Source organism: Oncorhynchus gorbuscha, linkage group LG19 (assembly GCF_021184085.1).
Source record: "Oncorhynchus gorbuscha isolate QuinsamMale2020 ecotype Even-year linkage group LG19, OgorEven_v1.0, whole genome shotgun sequence".
Taxonomy (NCBI): Eukaryota; Metazoa; Chordata; class Actinopteri; order Salmoniformes; family Salmonidae; genus Oncorhynchus; species Oncorhynchus gorbuscha.
Genome location: NC_060191.1, coordinates 21,634,450 through 21,658,046, shown reverse-complemented (window position 1 = coordinate 21,658,046; position 23,597 = coordinate 21,634,450). Strand labels below are relative to the sequence as shown.

General features: G+C 41.4%; 2 protein-coding genes across 3 annotated transcripts in view; both read right to left on the bottom strand.

The window, feature by feature from the left end:
* Window positions 1-592: 592 nt before the first annotated feature.
* On the bottom strand, window positions 593-13,574 carry LOC124005191 (ubiquitin-conjugating enzyme E2 E1-like). Its single transcript, XM_046314195.1, has 6 exons — window positions 13,438-13,574; window positions 11,857-12,031; window positions 11,582-11,632; window positions 3,966-4,098; window positions 1,210-1,357; window positions 593-822 (listed from the first exon to the last, which is right to left on the bottom strand). The coding sequence occupies exons 1-6, from the start codon at window positions 13,568-13,570 to the stop codon at window positions 725-727; spliced, it is 738 nt and encodes a 245-aa protein (XP_046170151.1). The 5' UTR covers window positions 13,571-13,574; the 3' UTR covers window positions 593-724.
* Window positions 13,575-13,959: 385 nt separating this feature from the next.
* The window catches only part of LOC124005190 (ubiquitin-conjugating enzyme E2 E2), a 30,488-nt gene continuing 20,850 nt past the window's right edge, over window positions 13,960-23,597 (bottom strand). For both annotated transcript variants that reach the window (XM_046314194.1, XM_046314193.1), the window contains exons 4-6: window positions 16,674-16,806; window positions 15,182-15,329; window positions 13,960-14,720 (exon numbers count right to left, since the gene is read on the bottom strand). In XM_046314194.1, coding sequence (XP_046170150.1) covers window positions 14,623-14,720; window positions 15,182-15,329; window positions 16,674-16,806 — 379 coding nt within the window. In that variant the 3' untranslated portion in view covers window positions 13,960-14,622. The remainder of the gene's footprint in view (window positions 14,721-15,181; window positions 15,330-16,673; window positions 16,807-23,597) is intronic.

Here is a 23,597-nt window from a genome sequence, read left to right as displayed (position 1 = left end):
ACAAAGTACCTAGTAAAAGGGTCTGAATCCTGAGTGATTTTTTTTAATAAGGTTTAAATATTTTTTTATATAAAACTGTTTTTGCTTTGACAATATGGGTATTACGTGTAGATTAACGGGGGGGGGGGGGGACGACGACGACGACAATGTAATCCCTATTTAGAATAAGGCAAAATGTGGAAAAAGTTAAGGGGTCTGAATATTTCTTGAAAACACTGCAGTAGAGGCAATTTATCACTATTCCTTCATCTGACCATAACCAAGCACACTCGGTATGTATATGAGCTTGCACTGTTCCTTTAGCACCAAATTCCATTGGCCTTTCAAGTGAGAGATTACCATGTTATTTTGCAATAACTAAATGCTATTAAAAGTAAAACATGGACAACAGAACTGTGTAAAAGAGTACTTAAATTTCGTGGCTATTGTGGTACAACTGTACTGTAGTTCCATATTAAAAGGTGAAATCCATGTTTTTAATGGCACTGTTTCTGCATTTTATTTGAGGGACAGCCTACTATATTTCAGGAGATTAGCAATAGGCTAAGCAGTGGAGTATCCTACAGAGAGTAATAAAATATATGACATTACATATATTTTCATTGTTTTTCTTTATTTCCATATATGCACAGATAACTTAATCAGAAACCAAAAAATATACCAGACAATAAAGTACTAAAAATCTGAAATAGAAATCCCCCCCACACGGCTGTGCTCTATGGGCCTATGTGGCGTACCGCTTCGTCCACTGTTTGGCTGTTCTGTCATGCTCGGCTCTGTTTGTCGTGTACTGGGTGGCTATGCTTCCAACCAGGGGATCAGCTGAAAGTGAAAATCAACATGAGGGAAATAACAGTTAGAGGGTGGTGAATCTTGAAACAATTACTTTGCTCCAAGTGATGAATTATAAGCATTTTATAACTACTTATGAATTATACATGCAATATAAGGCATTATGTGTGGGCCTCAAAGTGATACCCATAACTTTTAAAAAAGTAATCCATATCTGAGCACAAAATGCCACCAAAGAAATGGACAGGTATTTGCTATTTACCATGTTACCTGCAGATTCAATTTGACCCTTGGAGAGTCAGGAATACTCATATTTGTTCTGGTATCATATTTTCAGCCTGGGACAGACGCAGATCTGAAGAGAAACAAGTAAAAGGGGACAAGGAAGCCAATTAGGCTCCCCGATGGATATCTTACCTGGGTTACAGTCTGTGAGCAGAGAGCAGATGGACAGCAGCACCTTGGAGATGGTGAGGGCGGGGCTCCAGTTGTCCTTCAGGATGTCCAGACAGATCACCCCCTGACTGTTGATGTTACAGTGGTAGATCCTTGTCCGAAACGTTACCTTGAGGAAAAATAAAAGTAGAAAACATACATGCCATGTGCATATTAAACATAATAACAAGGCTAGAGATCCAGATCAAAATCTATACAGAACAAAAATATAAAACGCAACATGTAAAGTGTTGGTCCCATGTTTCATGAGGTGAAATAAAAGATCCCACACATTTTCCATATGGACAAAAAGCTTATTTTGTGCACAAATTGCTTTTCATTCCTGTTAGTGAGCATTACTCCTTTGTCAAGGTAATCAATCCACCTGAGAGGTGTGGCATATCAAGAAGCTGATTGAACAGCATGATCATTACACACACCTTCTGCTGGGGACAATAAAGGACCACTCTAAAAATGTGCAGTATTGTCACACAACACCAGAAATACATTTTGAGGGAGTGTGCAATTAGCCTTCTGACTGCAGGAATATCCACCAGAGCATTAAATGTTCATTTTTCTACCATAAACTGCCTCCAATGTCATTTTAGAGAATTTGGCAGTACGTCCAACTGGCCTCACAACCGCAGACCACATGTAACCATGCCAGCCCAGGGCCTCCACATCCTGCCTCTTAATTTTTTTTTTTAAAAACTAGGCAAGTCAGTTCAGAACAAATTCTTATTTACAATGACAGCCTACACCGGCCAAACCCAGACGACGCTGGGCCAATTGTGTGCCACCCTACGGGACTCCCAATCACGGCTGGTTGTGATACAGCCTGGATTCGAACCAGGCTGTCTATAGGGACGCCTCTAGCACTGAGACACAGTGCCTTAGACCGCTGCGCCACTCGGGAGCCCTGCGGGATTGTTTGAGACCAGCCACCAGGACAGCTGATGAAACAGAAGAATTTCTGTCTCTAATAAAGCCCTTTGTGGGGAAAAACCTATTCTGATTAGCTGCGCCCCTGCCCAGTCATGTGAAATTCATAGATGAAGGCCTAATGATTTTATTTCAATTGACTGATTTCCTTATATGAACTGTAACTCAAGACAATCATTGAAGTTGTTACATGCTGCATTTATATTTTTGTTCAGTATAGTTATTTATTAAAGTGGATCAACATTTATTGGGGCAAAAGACAATACATCTAGGGCCGGAATGATACCAGTATCGCAATACTTGTTAGTATTGTGGCAAGGACACAAAACAAAGCAGATTTGACTTCTTTAGCAAAATAGCTCTAATGTTGGAAAGAAACATCAATTCGTTGTTATCCAGTCACATTTATTTTCCAAGCTACATCACAATTGTTTTACATACAGCAGGTTTATTCGCCATTTTTTTGTTTGTAATCGTGATATTACAATCTTGTCTCATCGCTGCAACTCCCCAACGGGCTCAGGCGAGGCGAAGGTCAAATCATGCGTCCTCCAAAACATGACCAACCAAACCTTGCTTCTTAACACCCGCCTACTTAACCGGGAAGCCAGCTGCACCAATGTGTCGGAAGGAAACACAGTTCAACTTACGACCGAAGTCAGGCTGCAGGCGCACTGCCCACCACAAGGAGTCACTAGAGCACGATGAGCCAAGTAAAACCCCCCTTGACAATCCCTCCCCAACCCGGACAACGATGGGCCAATTGTGCGCCGCCCTATGGGACTCCTGGTCCTGGCCAGTTGTGACACAGCCTGGGAACCAAACACTGAGATGCAGTGCCTTAGACCGCTGTGCCACTCGGGAGGCTCTATACAAAAGGCTTTAAAGGACCAAAGAGTTTGGTCTACTTCGTGTTTTCATTTTTGCCATTTTTTCAAAATTGTGATACTTGTCATCCTGGACTTAATTCAAGCGTCAACTACTGAGGAGCAATATGGGACTAACCAATATTCACAGAATCATTTAAACACACAAGGCAGAAAATATCTAACTGTGAAAGAAAATCACATCCATAGACTGTTCTGGCACCCAAGTGGAGGTGTTGGTTAATGAGAGTACTTCCACATGTTAACAGGGAAAACCTGTCAAACCGCAGGGATGGTAAGTACTGTAGATATGCTGCCTGCTGTGTTCTAGAAACGGGAGGAAATTCAGTCATCCTCATTTCACCATTCTCAAAAAGAAATTCCATATTGTAATGAAATGATCAAATGTGACAAAACAATCCAAGTATAATAGAATTTCATTTTAGCAAATTTTTATGAAACGTTTGGATTCGTTTTTAGCACATGGAATTAAACTTAGAACGGAAAAGTTAACTAGTGAGCTAACTAGCCAAGCTACAAGCTATGTTTCAAATTGTCTATTTAGTTTGTGTTGCTGTTGTGTATCAAATTGCATAGGCTACCTGTCTCTCCTCCTTCTCTGGAAATGACCCGACTCGCACACACACATTACGCACAAACAGAGGCACACATGCAAATAGCTCTCTAGCATCTGGAAAGCGAGTCTCATTTTTTGTTTTCTTTTTTTTGCTGTGGCGGCAACAATTTAGCAGCAGCGTAATATAACAGAAACACTGGCGTCATCGCCGGTCGCATTTTTTGCTGTGTATACCCTGACGAACAAGCAAATTAATACTAAGTAAATCTGTCCCATTCATTGCGCGGGACTAAACCAAGATGACTGTTTGGTAGAGAGTAAGTAGTGACTGGAAGCTGACGATTGCCTAGTACCTTGGGTGGTTTGAAGGGATAGTCGGGTGTGAAGGCGATGTCCAGGAAAAAGACCCCTCCCTCGTAAACAGAGCCCGGTGGTCCCAGGATGGTTGACCTCCACTCATAGATGTTGTCTCCTTTGGGACCAGCGCTGGTATTAAATGAGAAAGTTACAGATTATTTTTAACTATTAGCCTGGTCACAGATCTGTAAGTGCTATAGCCCACTCCTTTGTCATTACCCACCAGGTAAACCAAAGGAGAACAGTCTCCCTAATTGGTGTAAACCAGACAACGTTCTTTGTTATTGTTATGGCTCAGGTCACTTGTGTGTGTGTGTGTGTGTGTGTGTGTGTGTGTGTGTGTGTGTGTGTGTGTGTGTGTGTGTGTGTGTGTGTGTGTGTGTACTTTGTCTCATTGCCACAAGGAACAGATCATTTAAAGCTGCAAATCAGCAGTTGCAAAAATGACAAAGCATTCTCCCCACCCGCTTATGTAAAAAGCTAAAAGGGCTAGAGAAATGTAACCACTCAAATTCATAGACAGAGCAATGGATGCTGAGACTGACCATACAATATTTCAAAATGATAGTTTTAACAATCACTATATAGCCTCAAAACATGGTTAACATTTACTTTGTTTACAACCATTGGAGTGAAACAACCATATATATTTTGGGTTCTGATGAGTTGAACTAAGCTCATAAGGTTATAGAATAAGTTATGGGTACATGTAATTAATTCAGAAGTCCCAAAATTGATTAATCGATTGTCCCTTTAAACTACTGCATCTGCAAAAAAACGTGTCTGTCAAACTGTTTAGAGCCTATTATCCCTTGGGGTTACACTCGCTTGGTGACCACACAGCTTTATATTGCTTGAGAGAACAGTACATTTTCTCTCAAGCGTCAAAGAAGAAGCCTCCATTCACAACCAATCCCTGATGACGTGCCTCTGTATCATGACCCATATTGATTTCCTCAGAGCAGATCAGCCTTTATCCTTGGTACATGCTGAACATGTTTTGGGAATTATCTAGGGAGTGATGACTACAAGGGTGATCCAATATAACGTGGGAGATGTAAAAATTCAGCGTCATGTAGATTTCTAATAGAGGTCGACCGATTAATTGGCATGGCCGATTAAAAATGTTCATAACAAATCAGTACATCTGCATTTTTGGACGCCGATGACATAGCATTCCACGAGGAGACAGTGTGGCAGGCTGACCACCTGTTACTTGAGTGCAGCAAGCAGCCACTGTAAGTTGCTAGCTAGCACATCATCACATCACATCAACATCAAAATGTATTTGTCACATACACATGGTTAGCAGATGTTAGTGCGAGTGTAGCGAAATGCTTGTGCTTCTAGTTCCGACAATGCAGTAATAACCAACAAGTAATCTAGCTAACAATTCCAAAACTACTGCCTTATAGACACAAGTGTAAGGGGATAAAGAATATGTACATAAAGATATATGAATGAGTGATGGTACAGAGCGGCATAGGCAAGATACAGTAGATGGTATTGAGTGCAGTATATACATATGAGATGAGTATGTAAACAAAGTGGCATAGTTAGTGGCTAGTGATACATGTATTACATAAGGATGCAGTAGATGATATAGAGTACAGTATATACGTATACAAATGAGATGAATAATGTAGGGTATGTAAACATTATATTAGGTAGCATTGTTTAAAGTGGCGAGTTATATATTTTACATCATTTCCCATTATTAAAGTGGCTGGAGTTGAGTCAGTGTGTTGGCAACAGACACTCAATGTTAGTGGTGGCTGTTTAACAGTCTGATGGCCTTGAGATAGAAGCTGTTTTTCCAGTTTCTCGGTCCCAGCTTTGATGCACCTGTACTGACCTCACCTTCTGGATGATAGCGGGGTGAACAGGCAGTGGCTCGGGTGGTTGTTGTCCTTGATGATCTTTATGGCCTTCCTGTGACATCGGGTGGTGTAGGTGTCCTGGAGGGCAGGTAGTTTGCCCCCCGGTGATGCGTTGTGCAGACCTCACTACCCTCTGGAGAGCCTTACGGTTGTGGGAGGAGCAGTTGCCGTACTAGGCGGTGATACAGCCGACAGGATGCTCTCGATTGTGCATCTGTAGAAGTTTGTGAGTGCTGTCGTTGTTGGTAATCAAGCCTACCACTGTTGTGTCGTCAGCAAACTTGATGATTGAGTTGGAGGCGTGCGTGGCCACACAGTCGTGGGTGAACAGGGAGTACAGGAGAGGGCTCAGAACACACCCTTGTGGGGCCCCAGTGTTGAGGATCAGCGGGGTGGAGATGTTGTTGCCTACCCTCACCACCTGGGGGCGGCCCGTCAGGAAGTCCAGTACCCAGTTGCACTGGGCGGGGTCGAGACTCAGGGTCTCGAGCTTGATGACGAGCTTGGAGGGCACTATGGTGTTAAATGCCGAGCTGTAGTCGATGAACAGCATTCTCACATAGGTATTCCTCTTGTCCAGATGGATTAGGGCAGTGTGCAGTGTGGTTGAGATTGCATCGTCTGTGGACCTATTTGGGCGGTAAGCAAATTGGAGTGGGTCTAGGATGTCAGGTAGGGTGGAGGTGATATGGTCCTTGACTAGTCTCTCAAAGCACTTCATGATGACGGAAGTGAGTGCTACGGGGCGGTAGTCGTTTAGCTCAGTTACCTTAGCTTTCTTGGGAACAGGAACAATGGTGGCCCTCTTGAAGCGTGTGGGAACAACAGACTGGGATAGGGATTGATTGAATATGTCCGTAAACACACCAGCCAGCTGGTCTGCGCATGCTCTGAGGGCGCGGCTGGGGATGCCGTCTGGGCCTGCAGCCTTGCGAGGGTTGACCTGTTTAAATGTTTTCCTCACGTCGGCTGCAGTGAAGGAGAGTCTGCATGTTTTAGTTGCGGGCAGTGTCAGTGGCACTGTATTGTCCTCAAAGCGGGCAAAAAAAGTTATTTAATCTGCCTGGGAGCAAGACATCCTGGTCCGTGACGGTGCTGGTTTTCTTTTTGTAATCCGTGATTGACTGTAGACCCTGCCACATACCTTGTGTCTGAGCCGTTGAATTGAGATTCTACTTTGTCTCTATACTGACGCTTAGCTTGTTTGATTGCCTTGCGGAGGGAATAGTTACACTGTTTGTATTCGGTCATGTTTCCAGTCACCTTGCCCTGATTAAAAGCAGTGGTTCACGCTTTCAGTTTCACGCGAATGCTGCCATCAATCCACGGTTTCTGGTTTGGGAATGTTTTAATCGTTGCTATGGGAACGACATCTTCAACGCACGTTCTAATGAACTCGCACACCGAATCAGCGTATTCGTCAATGTTGTCGTCTGACGCAATACGGAACATATCCCAGTCCACGTGATGGAAGCAGTCTTGGAGTGTGGAATCAGATTGGTCGGACCAGCGTTGAACAGACCTCAGCGCGGGAGCTTCTTGTTTTAGTTTCTGTCTGTAGGCAGGGATCAACAAAATGGAGTCGTGGTCAGCTTTTCCGAAAGGAGAGTGGGGCAGGGCCTTATATGCGTCGCGGAAGTTGGAATAAACTTATCTTATAAAAAACAATCTTCACATAATCACTAGTTAACTACACGTGGTTTATGATATTACTAGGTTAACTAGCTTGTCCTGCGTTGCATATAATCAATGCGGTGCCTGTTAATTTATCATCGAATCGCAGCCTACTTCGCCAAATGGATGATTTAGCAAAAGCGCAATCGTTACACGAATGTACTTAACCTAACATCAATGTCGTTCTTAAAATCAACACACAGAAGTATATATTTTTTAACCTACATATTTAGTTAAAAGAAATTAATGTTAGCAGGCAATATTAACTAGGGAAATTGTGTCACTTCTCTTGCGTTCATTGCATGCAGAGTCAGGATATATGCAACTGCTTGGGCCGCCTGGCTCGTTGTGAACTAATTTGCCAGTCTTTTACACAAGTAGGACATAACATTGAAGGTTGTGCAATGTAACAGCAATATTTAGACTTATGGATGCCACCCATTCATTAAAATACGGAACGATTCCGTATTTCACTGAAAGAATAAACTTTTTGCTTTCGAAAGGATAGTTTATGGATTTGACCATATTAATGACAAACAGCTCATCTTTCTGTGTTTATTATATTATAATTAAGTCTATGATTTGATAGAGCAGTCTGACTGAGCGGTGGTAGGCAGCAACAGCCTCGTAAGCATTCATTCAAACTTTATTGCGTTTGCCAGCGCTGTTTATGACTTCAAGCCTATCAACTCCTGAGATTAGGCTGGCAATGCTAAAGTGCTTATTAGAACATTCAATAGGCCAAGGTATACGAAATACAAAATGGTAGAGAGAAATAGTCGACACGGCATAATTCCTATAACTACAACTTAAAACTTATTAACTGGGAGTATTGAAACAACCAGCTTTCATGTCCTGAGCAAGGAACTTAAAACTTCTTAGGGTTGCAATCCCGTTAACCTGTTAAGTCGACCCTCTACTTTTTCGAACATTCTGTTAAAAATTGCGCAACATTTCAGCGCCCTGCTACTCATGCCAGGAATATAGTATATGCATATGATTAGTATGTGTGGATAGCAAACACTCTGATGTTTCTAAAACTGGTTAAATCACGGCTGTGACTTTAACAGAGCGTGAGTTTCATCGAATAGCGCAGGAAAACCTGATCACTGAAAATGGAAATAAATATCCTTGCGCTTACTTCCAGGAATTGTTCAAAGTGAACCGAATTACATGAGACCGAGGTTTCAGCGCCTACAGCTACCACACGTTGTCTAGAGTCTTGTCATTTGATTCGCAATTGATTCTTGTTCTAACCGGTTCAAGGGAACTCCTTCCCTCCGTTCTCCGACCGGATGTTTTGGTCGAGCTCTCTCGGCCATGTTTTTTTTTCCAGACGACACCTATAGAAGTTACATCGCCTCCTGATGTATTTTATCGCTTATTAACGTGTACTAATACCTAAAGTTGCATTACAAAAGTATTTCGAAGTGTTTTGTGAAAGTTTATCGTCGACTTTTTGAATTTTAAAAAATGACGTTACGTTATGAAACGCTCTTTTTTTCCGTTTATCATACAGTCTACATAGAACGATATCTAGGCTATATATGGACCGATTTAATCGGGAAAAAAAGACCCAATAGTGATTATGGGACATCTAGGAGTGCCAACAAAGAAGATGGTCAAAGGTAATGAATGTTTTATATTTTATTGTGCGGTTTGTGTAGCGTCGAATATGCTAATTATTTTGTTTACGTCCCCTGCGGGTCTTTTGTGGTGTTACATGCTATCAGATAATAGCTTCTCATGCTTTCGCCGAAAAGCATTTTAAAAATCTGACTTGTTGCCTGGATTCACAACGAGTGTAGCTTTAATTCAATACCCTGCATGTGTATTTTAATGAACGTTTGAGTTTTAACTAATACTATTAGCATTTAGCGTAGCGCATTTGCATTTCCAGAGCTCTAGATGGGACGCCTGCGTGCCAGGTAGGAGCAAGTGGTTAACGGCATTGATATGACAACAGCCAGTGAAAGTGCAGAGCGCCAAATTCAAACAGAAATCTCATAATTAAAATTCCTCAAACATACATTTTATACCATTTTAAAGGTAATCTTGTTGTTAATCCCACCAAAGTGTCCGATTTCAAATAGGCTTTACAGCCAAAGCACCACAAATGATTATGTTAGGTCAGAGCCAAGCCACAGAAAAACACAGCCCTTTTTCCTGACAAAGAGAGGAGTCACAAAAAGCACAAATAGAGATCAAATTAATCACTAACCTTTGATGATCTTCATCAGATGACACTCATAGGACTTCATGTTACGCAATAGATGTATGTTTTGTTCGATAAAGTGCATATTTATATTTAAAATAGCTCAGTTGGTAGAGCATGGCGCTTGTAACGCCAGGGTAGTGGGTTCGATCCCCGGGACCACCCATACGTAGAATGTATGCACACATGACTGTAAGTCGCTTTGGATAAAAGCGTCTGCTAAATGGCATATATTATTATATTATATATTATTTAAAAATCTCAGTATACATTGGTGCGTTATGTTCACTAGTTCCCAAAACATCCGGTGATATTGCAGAAAGCCACATAATTTTACAGAAATATTATAAATGTTGATGAAAATACAATTGTTAGACATGGAAATATAGATACACTTCTCCTTAATGCAACCGCTGTGTCAGATTTCAAAAAATCTTTACAGAAAAAGCAAAACCATGCAATAATATGAGTACAGCTTTCAGACTACAAAGCAGCCAAAAAGATATCCGCCATATTGGGTAGTCAACATTAGTCATAAATAGCATTATAAATATTCACTTACCTTTGATGATCATCAGAATGCACTCCCAGGAATCCCAGTTCCACATTAAATGTTTGATTTGTTCGATAATGTCCATCATTTTTGTCCAAAGAGCTACTTTTGTTAGCACGTTTGGTAAACAAATCCAAAGTCATGAAGCGCGTTCCCTAGTTGCAGACGAAATCCGTAGAAACATGTCAGACGATGTATGGAATCAATCTTTAGGATGTTTTTAACATAAAACGTCAATAATATTCCAACCGGAGAATTCCTTTGTCTTCAGAAAAGCAAAGGAACGCAGCTACCTCTCATGTGAAATGCGCGTGACCAGCGTGACTGCTGGCAGACCTCTGACTCATTTCTCTCTCATTCGGTACCACTTCACAGTAGAATCCTCAAACAAGTTTCTAAAGATGGTTGGCATCTAGTGGAAGCCGTAGGAAGTGCAAAATAACCAATATCCCACTGTGTATTCAATAGGGGCTGGGTTGAAAATCGACCAACCTCAGATTTCCCACTTCATGTTTGGATTTCTTCTCAGGTTTTTGCCTGCCATATGAGTTCTGTTATACTCACAGACATCATTCAAACAGTTTTAGAAACATCAGAGTGTTTTCTATCCAATACTAATAATACTATGCATATATTAGCCACTGGGACTGAGGTGCAGGCAGTTTCCTCTGAGCACGTTTCATCCAAGCTACTCAATACTGCCCCTGCAGCCATAAGAAGTTAAAATGTTTTTTATTTTATTTTTTACTTTATGTTCTGAGCAAGGAACTTCAATGTTTATTTTTACTTTTTTACATTGCACTTTACTTTCTTCTCCAACACTGTGTTTTTGTATTATTTAAACCAAATTGAGAATGTTTCATTATTTATTTGAGACTAATAGAATAGATTTTATGTATTATATTAAATGATTGTCCTTTCAGTATTGTATAATTGTCATTACTACAAATATATATAGAAAAATTGTCCGATTAATCGGTATCAGCTTTTTTTTGGTCCGCCAATAAATCGGTATCGAAAAATCATACTTGGTTGATTTCTAAACACCTTTTTTCCCACCATCTTAATCCAGCCTGGCATTTCAAGTCTAAACATTTTGATCAAAATAGAAGGTGCAGTTTTATTTTATCAGCATATGGGACATGAGAAAAATCAGAAAGTAATGCAAGCCTTTATGAATAAGTGGTCAAATCATTATTGTTTGGAGAGTCGCATGTTGGTATTGACCATGGCAATACGAAAGACTATGGACGGATTAGAACAGAGAAGATGAGCTCAAATAAAACCAACCTGCAGTTTGGCGGAGGGTCCAGCGTGATATCTGCCAGCTCTTTCTGAATCCTGCAGAAACAAACATGCCTTCAGATCAATCATTGATTGCCCAGCCGTATCTTTACACACCTTTATTTTCTCAGCCATGGTCGAATACAGTGAGGCTAGAATATTTTAAAACACAAATAAAGTACAGAGAATATCATCTAGGAGATTAACCCACCCCTCTGACTGTCACTTTGTTGGTGTTGTGTGTGACAACCAGACAATATTTCATGAGGTTTGGGTGTTACCTCTTCGCGCTGGTGGATAGCAGCTTGGAGGTCTTGCTCATACTGGCTTTGCTCTCCCGTTTCTTGCAAGGTGTGTCCTTCGGTTTGTTTTGATTGGAGGAAGAAGATGAAGAGCTGGTGCTGACACGCGACTCCTCATCTGACATACCGGTTTGGACAAGAAATGAGCAGGAACCTACAATGCGATTGTGATGCAGCAGTTGAAGAACAAAAAACAGTAGCTTTGACAAATGAAATTGCTTTCAAGCTATTTGCAAAATGAAGTTACGTTACAGTTATGACAGAGCACCTTAGACATTCTAGGAAAAAACAGCTACCTCAACATAGCTTGCTGAGAAGACCTAAAAACAAGCCACTTCAACACAGCTACGACAAGTGACTTTTTCATAGCAGGTTAGGAGAATGTACGCAGCAGGTTAGGAGAATTAACGCAGCTGGTTAGGAGAATTAGGTTAAGGTTAGGAAAAGGTTTAGTGAAAATGCTTTCCTAACCTGCTAGGAAAAGTCACTTCCGGTCATAGCTGTATTGAGGTGGCATGTTTTTAGGGAGTCCCTAGGCTTAGCGGAGATGCCAACAACCTGATGCATCTGCTTTTCAGGGATACAGTTTATCCAACTGAGCTTTTACACCTGCTACGTTAGGTTACGGCAGTGGTTTCTAACCTTTTTCGGTCACTGTACCACCAACAGAATTTTGCTCTGCCCAGAGTACCCCCTCATGTGCATTTTACCAGCAGGCCTATGGTCTCTTGATTCTTCAAGTACCCTCTGTGGATAGGCAAAGTACCCCTGGTTGGGAACCACTGGGTTAGGGAGTCCCATACTGCTTGCTGCTTGGCTTGTGCTCAGTTGAAATATAAGTAACTGGCTAGCTGCCACCCCTGGCAATAATATTGTGATTATGGTTGGTTGCGCAAACAATGTTGGCCAGCCCTGATATGGCAAGCCTCCATGATTCCCCAAATGTAATAGATCATGAATGATATGTGAAAATGTAGCTCATTTACCGTCAGCTAATAATAAAAGCGCCCAGAGGAACAAATGGAGTTTATGTTTGCAACTGCTTGTGCCAAGTCAAGCTGGTTGGACTAGGTTTGGTTAACTATGTGGACATTAACAGTTGGCTAGCATAACCATCTAGCTAGCTAGTTAACGCTAGTCACAAACCGCCGACCTGATTTCCTCGCCCCCCCCCTTATTAGCCGACCGTTTGACTGCCCAGACCGTAGCCAAAGTTCGCAAAATATTGTAGTTACATGAAAGTTGACGCCCACCTCAACCTTTCAACGTTCTGAGATATTTAACTTAGCTAACGTTAGTTGGCTATCTAGCTATAAGGCAAACAACGTTACACCATACAGTAAAGCTAGCTTAGCTACTAACATTACTAGCTTGAGCTAGCTAACGTTAGATTTATTTCCTGAGCCAGGCAGTGTCACCACAAATGTGTCTGTCGAGTCGTTAACTAGCCGTCTTTTCCAATACAAAACAAGTTGAATACACTCATTGAACGTCAATGTATTTTATAAATCATGAGACCTATTCAATATTAAAAGTAACGTTAGCCAAGTAGCAAATTACCTCCTTTGTGTCTGGATCTCCCCACTGCCTGAGCTCGTGCGTATCGCCTTCTGTGGAACGGAAGTGCCGCGGGTGCAGTGGAATCATATCGCGCACTCACTATGATGACAGTATATCGGCGCGTAGGGATCATTCAATATTAGGTCATGGTAGACTGATGACATTTTGATATCATACATTTGAAAAATATGCACGAAAAAGCACTTGTTGGATGAGGGCCAATATAAAATGTGGAGTATCACTGAATATGGTGTTACAAAGTCAGGGTGAGAGAGAGGTTCATATATGGTCTATGGTTCATGCCCACCTCTAACCTAGACCTGTAATGCAGTTTGTTCTGATGTAGTCTATTTTACCCTGGTTTCACTGATTCCCTGGATTCCCCAGAGTTCATTATATGCACAGGCAGTGGCAATGTGTGTCAGTCAGTCATGAGGCAGAAGACTGATAGGTCCAGAGATGATCCTTTTAACACCTGTCACAGACCACAGAGGGTTCACAGTTACAGAACAGAGAGTATAGTCACAAGCCAACCAGTGTTTTATTGGGTGCTTCATTAATACAAGTCATAACAAACCACCCTGCCATGCCAGAGTAGCCAGTAAATGTACAAGTCCTGCCTCTTTCACAAGCAGACCTATATTTCTGTGGTCTGCCTCAAAAGCGTTTGAAAAAATACATACAGTACAAACAAAACCAAAGAGCGCAGAAGAGCATGACATGTCATTTGATGCAAATCTTCCTCCTGTTCCATGCAGATAACATTGATGACTGGAATAGGAAATTTAAAAAACACAAAAGAACCTAGGGTACAGTAAAAAGAGTATATAATCTGCATTTTGTTCCTGGAGCCACTATGAAAAAAGGATACCTACTGTATAGTTGAGGGACAATACTCATCAGAATAATAGTATTTTTTCAATACAATTCCAACATTCAGATATTGGAAAATAAAATCCCAATCTACTCTTTGTATAAAAAAAGAAGCTTTCAAGTCAACAAGGAACAAAGGACAGTTCTTTACAAATAAAAAGGTAGATACAAAGTTTAGGGGGAGGATTACAGGTATACCGTTGCACTTAGTGAGTGTGCTTTGAAAGGCTGGGGAGAGAGGTAGAGAGGTACAGTGGGGGTGAGGGGTGTGTGTGTGTGGGGGGGGGGGCAGTGGAAAAGTCAGACGGGGATCTATGTGGCGTATCTCTTCGTCCACTGCTTAGCTATTCTGTCATGTTCCGTTCTGTTGGTCAGGTATTGTGTGGCAATGCTCCCCACCAGAGGGTCCGCTGCAATGACAAAAGGAAAAGGATGCAGATCAGAGCATGCATTAATGAATAGCATTTCACAGGTGTATAGTTTTTGGACCAGAGAGAGTTTAGAGCATATTATTACATTGTATTAAAATATGAATAAGGACTTTAAAAAAAAACAATTTAAAATCCATCAACAGGTTCAACAGCAACGGAGCTACTGTCCCTGGGGAAGGGAACACTAGAACTCTGCTAGTAGAGCTGCAGACAGTTATCAATTAAACATTATCACCATCTCTGTGTATAGATGTTTCATGCTGTGAGTTTACATTATCTACACACAGAGATGGTGATAATGCTTCATGCGGTGAGTTTACACTATCGCTATCTCTGTGTGTAGATAGTGTAAACTCAAATGTCATTTAAAATCAGTCATGAATCACCAGCTGAAATGAGAACACTGCAGATCCTGATGTGGACATTGACGGGTCTCTTACCTGGGTTACAGTCTGTGAGCAGAGAGCAGATGGACAGCAGCACCTTGGAGATGGTGAGGGCGGGGCTCCAGTTGTCCTTCAGGATGTCCAGACAGATCACCCCCTGACTGTTGATGTTACAGTGGTAGATCCTTGTCCGAAACGTTACCTGGTAAGTACAGGAAAAGACAGCATTTATAGTTTAGAAGCCTGGTTCAGCAGCAATACTGACAGTAGAATAGTCTGAATTGGACAAAATAAAGTAGCAGTATGTGTAATTTCTTCGTTGAGCAGATGGTGACAACCCTTATAACACGGCTGCAGACCTTCGATATACCATAACAAAATACCAGAATTTTCATATGCCTTCTAATTTCCATAGGCTTTAATATAGCCAACAGGAGGCAGCATGGTGCATTTACCAATATGCAGAAAATATGTATAATTGTCATGAAATGGCCCCAGGAAAAACCCATGCCCATCTCTAATCTCGCTATAACCATTACATATATTAGTTTGAGAGGAAAACAATCATTCCCATAAGACTTTAACAGGGATTCAAATAAGGGGTCAAAATTACTTTATTTGGTTTCAAATGTGCTGACGTCAAACCTTTGTACAAGAAACATCCACACAAACATCCCTGTTAAGTTTACTATCATGTTTCTGATTGACCGTGAGTCTGACATCTGTTTAGGCCTGACACCTGACACCAGCCCAGTCCTCCAATCACCAACATCTGGACAGACTGACCCTGACCTTGCAGAGGAAACTTCTAATGAGCCTTGGCATTCTGAACACACAGAGAACAGGACATTCATTATAAATAACCCCACAATGGTGCACTCTGCCCCACTAACCTTAACAACTGAATCTTATACTTCCAATCTGCCCAACAAGCTTGTCAAACTGGAGTTTCAGTTAGGGGCTTGAAAAAAGCTATGGTAAGAGTCTATAGTATACAGCAAAACTCCAATGGAGCATGTATCATGTGCTATAGTGACGGAAGGACTGGCTACAGATCACAGTGGGACAAAACACTTGAGCCCTCTGGCTACACTGAGCAGAGCCTGTGGATTTGTTTGAGTCTGCTGTCAAACAGCAGAGCCGGTTCTTACACAGCTCAGAGAGAAACAGAGACAAAAAGAGAGAATGAAAGAAGGGGGGAGGAAACAGAGAGAGTCAGAACCCAAAATGAAAGCCAGTGAGAGGGAAATTGGGTTATAAGAAGCAAAGAGATATCCAAAAGCACATTTCATACAATGATAATGACATCCACTCAACAACCGAAAATACTCCACAGGGTACGTTTCATGAAAAGGCTAATAAAGAATGAATTGAAAATATGAACAGTGAACTGGTAAAGGCTTGGCGGAGCACACCAGATTTCCAGAAAATCATGTTAGCTGTTGAAATTACATTAAAGCAAGAGTTCTCCACACAGGAAGAGAGCAGCACAATGGCACTAAAGCTATAAACCATTTGTGGTCACAGTGTGGTGGTGGGTGCTGACCTTGGGTGGTTTGAAGGGGTAGTCAGGTGTGAAGGCGATGTCCAGGAAAAAGACCCCTCCCTCGTAAACAGAGCCCGGTGGTCCCAGGATGGTTGACCTCCACTCATAGATGTTGTCTCCTTTGGGGCCGGCGCTGAAACAGAAACATGTCAATATGTTAAGCAACTCAGGGCATTGGGATTGACAACCGGCTACTGACAGAGTAGCCTAGAGTAGACAGTCTGAGTCCAAGTGAGCAAGAGAGGAGGAAATGCTAGTTTCTGACGAGTTAATGAAGCAGAGATTTGAGATTCTCAGTTTGTACTTTTAGCCTGAGATTTAGTTCTGTTCAATGATTATCACTCAAGCTATCTAGGTTGTGCTACCAAAGAAAATCTGAAACATTCTTAAACCCCCAAAAATGTGCAACATTCAAAGGCTAATATAATCATCCATCCATTGAAATAAACAGTTTGTTAGTTGGATTGAGGATTATCATTTCACAAATAGAGAACAATTTAGCTATGTCAATTCATACAATATATACACACACACAAATGTAATTGTATCTTGAAGGTCCTTTATTAGATGTGTAGTTATGTTGAGTGGGGTGAGGGTCACATCTGTTGGATAGTCTGGTAATTAATGTAATTTCCATATTAAGTCTCCACCCTCCCCCAACAGAAGACTGTCTTGAACACCGACCAGATCAGAAATCCCAGGACAAATGAGCAATTCCTCAGATTTCATGTCATTACTGTACATGAACTTTAACATCGACCAAACCCACAGGTGCACACACACACACACACACACCGACGACTGCTCACACAGATGCTCACACATACTTAGAGATTGGGAGCAGGATTGCAGCAGCACAGAAAAAGCATGACTAGCAAAGTCACCAATCGCTTTGTTCATCTTGACAAGCACCAATAATCTGTGACTGACATTTCCAGGTGGCCATGTCAGAATGAAATGACTAGCAAGTTATGATTTCTCCACAACATAATAACCTCAAATAGCGCGACTTGCGTATCAAACAAGTGTCTGACTCAGTGCATGCCCATGAGAATGGATCAGTCTTCACAAATAGAATGAAAGGACGAGTGTCAACCCATTCAGATTTCGTCTTATACTATTTATTTTTCTAAAGCAACTATTCAAAGCCTTCTTTAATTAGTTAAGGAACTTGAATATTTTTCAATAGCTGTTTTGTGCCCATAAGAGCAATGCAAATATGGACTTATCTTGATGAGGCACAAAGGAAATCTGTTTTATACTGGTATGATTTGGAAATGACTTAAGCATATCATCTGGAGACCATATTGGGAAAAATTCATTGTCAGTGCATTGCAACAGGGCAGATGTGGCCTATTAATAGCTTGCTGTAATGAAGAAATGTTCTGATGTTGCTTGGTGGGTGAGGTAACCCCTGCACTGTTCATGGAGAAAATGAGTTGCAACCAGACACAGGGAGAATAGTTTTTATGTGGGTGGGGGAAGAAGTTATTTACTCATCTACACATCCCTGCACCAGAGGTAATCTGCAAATTTAATGGGTCATATTCATAAGGCCCGAAACAGAAGAAAGATGAGTAAAATGGGAAGGTTGTATGTGAAATTATACAACGAGAACTACTGGTTTTCATTTTCCGTTGTAAAGGGTTTTGTTACAGTGTGCCATTTTGAACGCACACTTTAGCTGTAGGCAATTTCCTTTTCAATACTCACGGAAAAAAATCAAATTTAAATCAAGCGCCTACATAAAACATGATTCAAGGTGAAAAACTCATTGTAGCTTGATGCAATAATAAAAAATAAATACCTCCCACTGTGCCAGATGTGTGATCCTTTTCAAAGCAGCACAGATACAGGGACTCTTTCATGTCCTTTGAGGCCGATCACTTTCCAGCCCAGATGAGATAGATGAGACAGCATGGCAGAGGATCCACTCTACACCACCTCTGTGTAGATCTGACAACACACGGACCTCTGGGTAAAGGCTGTCAATAGTTTAAAGTACATGCCACGACTGTAGGTTGCCCGGCAACCACCCCCCCACCCCAGCAGCAGGGATTGCGGTGCTTTGTGGAGGCTGCCTAAGCATTCAGGACCTGACTGACAGTGTCTCATTAGAACAGTGGAGTGGGAGAGCAGGGCCGAGGCCACAGCATCGGACTGAGACAGAGAGAAGCTGTCTAGGTTAAGGATATCGACTGAATCAGCATCCTGAATGGCCAGGTTTAGGTGTCAAGGGAGATTCTGCTCACCCTTACATCCTGCTTTGGTCATGGGATGAATAGAGATGTTTTATAGCAGATCCTATTCACCAAGCCCAAAACTGTGCAAGGGGTATAAGTAATCATTACTGAACCACTTTAAAATGCCCAATGATTTTAATGCTAGTCAAAGAATTGCAATTTTAGATGCTTAACATTTAGAGGGAATGAATGTGCCTGCTCAAAATCTTACGTCAAGTCGCTAGACTTTAACCCCAGATCTAACCAGTGACTAATTTGACTGCATATAGGCCTATAGCCGAATACTGCGATTTCGCAACAGTAATAGAGCTCTCCTCGCTCTACTATGGAAACACTCATCCTTTAATGCAGACATAGGAGTTTAATACACATGACATTAAACATGAAATCGCTACGGTTTACAATAATATCCTCTGTGCGACTCGAGAGTTATAATAAATCTACAGTACGTCAGTAGATTTCTTTGAGTCACAGAGTATTTGGGTCATTTCTTCCAAGAATCTGGGATGCATTAGTGTGCGGGTGTCCGTGAGAATCTACCACTAGCCATCCTCTGCGATTACACTCATGTGGGAATGGCTCCCGACAGCTGGAGTGCTGCCTCCGCAACAGAATGCAACCCAACAGAATCCCCAAATAAAACCCCTCGGGCCCGATTTACTCTGCTTTCAAACCACTTATCATCTTGTTCGAATCCAATTTTTTAAAAATGGAATGCCAAGCTAAAACATGTTATGCTTGTCAGTTAGCTAGGCATGGTTGATTCCTTTTTAACATGATACAAGTTGTATCTCATCTTTTATCATGCCATATTCTAAATGGAATAATACACTGGTAAATCTGGCATACATATAGACATTTTCAATTAACAGAAGATGGCTATTCATATGACCACAGACACAAAACCACTGACTAGATCGTCTACATGATGTTGAACGACGACATGGACAAACCACATACATATCATAATGAACCATGTAAATTTCATGCATGCTCTTATATGTTCTTACATGCCCATAGACAGTGGACAAAGAATCTATTCTGAAATACATCTCATTACTGCCTTAATTTTGCCGGACCTCAGAAAGATTAGCTGCTGCGGCTCCATAATAAATACAAATAACACCATTTCAATATAAAATATACTAGGCTGGCTGACACAAAGGAACCCTTACAAAATGTTGTTTTTATGGAGGCGGTGTACTGCAGGTCTTCTCCATTCATACACCGTTCCACTTCACACCAACATTACTGGAAACTATCCATGTAACAAGCTGTGATCCATAAGTAACGGAGACCAGACATAATTTCCATATATATTGAATGACCTTTCCTTGCAGTGGCTGTGAGGGACTAGAGCACCCCATGTCCCATTTAACATGGTCTATATTACATGATTCCAGACAATCTAGAGATTGTGCCAACATGCCAAAACCTTTATCTTGTTGTATGGCGATTACAGTAATCTCTGGCAAATCGGTGACCTTCCCTCCCCGGGCTATCGCCAGCCCTGGTAATTCTCCCTGACATCAGGGAAGCAGTTGAGTTGACGAGCAGATGCAGACAGGTGATCAGCCTGTGTCATTTATCCAACTCATGATGACAGAGACAAGCCGATGACAGTGTTCTACCGCTGCTGACCTCAGTTACAGGGAACATTGCTTGATTGCGCATGAGACAGACAAAAATCCACAAAACTCAGACCATTCTAGGAGGGCCCATGCTGTTCACTTACAGTATTTATTAAATTGTGGGTTATTTTCTGGCAAGCACTCACTGTGTGTAGGAGTGTGTCTGTTCGGCAGAATGTCTAAAATGTTCTCTCTATTCCACCTTTGACATCTGCTGTGCAGCCAGAGACAAGAGAGCACAAAAAGTTTAAGAGAGTGTAATTTATTCCTCAACTTATTAGCTTGTTAACACAACAAGCTAATAACTGCAGAAGACAGACAGAACCAAGCACACAGAAATAAACTATGCCAGAATTTGTAGTACAGTTCAAGGTCAAAAACTGTCAAAGCGTACAAAATAATAATAATTAATGTATGCTGCCAGAAGGCATAGTAGCAACAACCATACTAAATCAACAAATTAAAAAGGCATTTGGGTACATGTTCATGTGTTGAATTGTTAACGTACAAGGCCAGGGAACCGTATGGATGTGGAGACTAGAGAAAGTACCTTCTTTTGCAGTACCGACTGAACATGTGCTTGGTGCAAGTGGCCCAATCCTCCAGGACCACAGTTCCTTAAAATAATTGAGCAATAACCTTTTATACCTCAAGCTGTTCAGTATGTTGCTGTATAAAAAGGTCTCAAAATTGACCGCCACAGCAAAAGGTGTTGTATAAAAGAGTAACGGAACCCATAATTGAATGTGATTCAGTCGGTTTTGGTGCTTTTTAATGCTGCCATGTGCAAATAGAGCTATTATCTTAATTATGCACCATTCCAGTTAATTTCCCTTAGGCACTTTTCTTTGCTAATGGCATAGTCATTCAGTTAAGATCTTCTGTTCCATTGGCGCGGCGGCTGTGGCGGTTATCAGAAAGGGAACTTAATGACACAATCTTCGTTTCCCCTGACCGTGAAAGCAAAGCGCCGACGACCAATTACCATGTAGCTCAGCAGCAGAGGTGACACCTCCCTCTCCAGACTTTAGTCTTTATTTGCACAAATGACATGGTTTGTTTTTAAATCAAGCGTTTTATTGTTCATCCTTACTATGAATACTGTAATTATTTGCCTGTGATTTATCCTGAAACAAGCATTTCTGGCAGAAATGGTTGAATATGTGCACGGTTTCTTCGAGTCCAAGTGAACCACATACCAATATTTACCCCCAACAGGCCATTTCACATGCTGGTTAAATCCATTTAAACTACCTTCCATTTGGTATTGATGAGAATGTGTACTTTGGAAGGCACTTCAGATACTTTTAAGACATCAATAGGTAATAAAATATTTTCTATTCCCATTCCTCCATTTTAATTTACTAAGATGTTTCTGGAAAAACAGAGACTTTGGTGGGTAAACATCGCTCTCCTCACAGCATTGCTGGTGCCTGAAGCAAGCTTTCTTATGCATTGCAAATGTGTCTCAGGACTCTCCATAAATAATGTACAGCATATATCATAATACACAGGCTTTGCATACATGAATGACTCAAAATGATGAGTCATTAAAAAATAAATCACTTAACCCACAAAGTTTGTGTACTGAACTGAAGTATGTTACAACAAACAAAGGAGGCCATACTTTAAGTAGCTACATCAGAAAAGCAACGCTGCTCTCACTCCAAACCCTTAAACATTCAACCATGACCAGAGGTTTTATTTCAGTACACATAACCCCCCCACAAAGCTGCAGCTCCCGGGGCAGTTGCTTGGCCTGTGGCCAAGGAAATGGACTCGTTACCAGAAGGTTACTGGCAGAGATGAGTGGTGTGGTGTTATTCTTTGGTGAAGCACATGATTTATAGCCTGATTTCCGTCTCTATTCAGCTATTACCTTCCACTCCTTTCGCCAATTCTATCATTAATGAGCTCGAGGAGATCTAAGGATTTGATCCCAAATCGATAACCCACACAGCTATCATCCAATCACAATGTTTATGCAAATGAGACAGAGCAAAACGTTCTAATTTACTTCATAAATTTGATTGGAAATATTCAAACATTGGGAATTCTGATGTAATACATTTCATTGGAAACAAACATTTGGTGTTGGAAGAACAGATGTTTCCCCATTTAATGCATTTTTACCATCAGCCAATGTGATCAGAGCAGCTGAACCACAATATAAAACACAACATGCAACAATTTCAAATATTTTACTGAGTTACAGTTCATATAAGGAAATCAGTAAATTGAAATAAGTTCATTAGGCCCTAACCTATGGATTTCACAAATACTGGGAATACAAATATGCATATGTTGATCACAGATACCTTAATTTTTTTTAAAGGGTAGGGGCGTGGATCAGAAAACCAGTCAGTATCTGATGTGACCACCATTTCCCATACGCAGCTTGACATCTCCTTCGCATAGACTTAATCATGCTGTTGATTGTGGCCTGTGGAATGTTGTCCCAGTCCTCTTCAATGGCTGTGTGAAGTTGCTGGATATTTGCAGTAACTGGAACACGCTGTTGTACACGTCGATCCAGAGCATCCCAAGCATGCTCAACGGGCACCATGTCTGGTGATTATGCAGGCTATGGAAGAACTGGGTCATTTTCAGCTTCCAGGATTTGTGTACAGATCCTTGTGACATGGAGTCATACATTATTATGCTGAAACATGAGGTGACGGAGGCAGATGAATGGCACGACAATGGGCTCAAAGGATCTCGTCACTATCTCTACTCATTCAAATTGCCATCGATAAAATGCAATTGTGTTCGTTGTCCGTAGCTTATGCCTGTCTATATCATAACCCCACAGCCACCATGAGGCACTCTGTTCACAATGTTGACATCAACAAACCACTCAGCCACACAACATCTGCCCGGTACAGTTGAAACTGGGATTCATCCATGAAGAGCACACTTTTTCAGTGTGCCAGTGGCCATTGAAGGTGAGCATTTGCCCACTGAAGTCAGTTGCGATGCCAAACTGCAGTCAGGTCGAGATCCTGGTGAGGATGACGAGCACACGGATGAGCTTCCCTGAGGAGGTTTCC

Excerpts from the sequence above, each read along its gene's own strand:
- LOC124005191 (XM_046314195.1), bottom strand. The coding sequence starts at position 13,570 with ATGATCCCTACGCGCCGATATACTGTCATCATAGTGAGTGCGCGATAT. Across the intron at positions 12,032-13,437 it reads GAGATCCAGACACAAAGGAG|GTTCCTGCTCATTTCTTGTC; the intron begins GTAATTTGCTAC and ends ATCGCATTGTAG. Across the intron at positions 11,633-11,856 it reads CTATCCACCAGCGCGAAGAG|GATTCAGAAAGAGCTGGCAG; the intron begins GTAACACCCAAA and ends TTGTTTCTGCAG.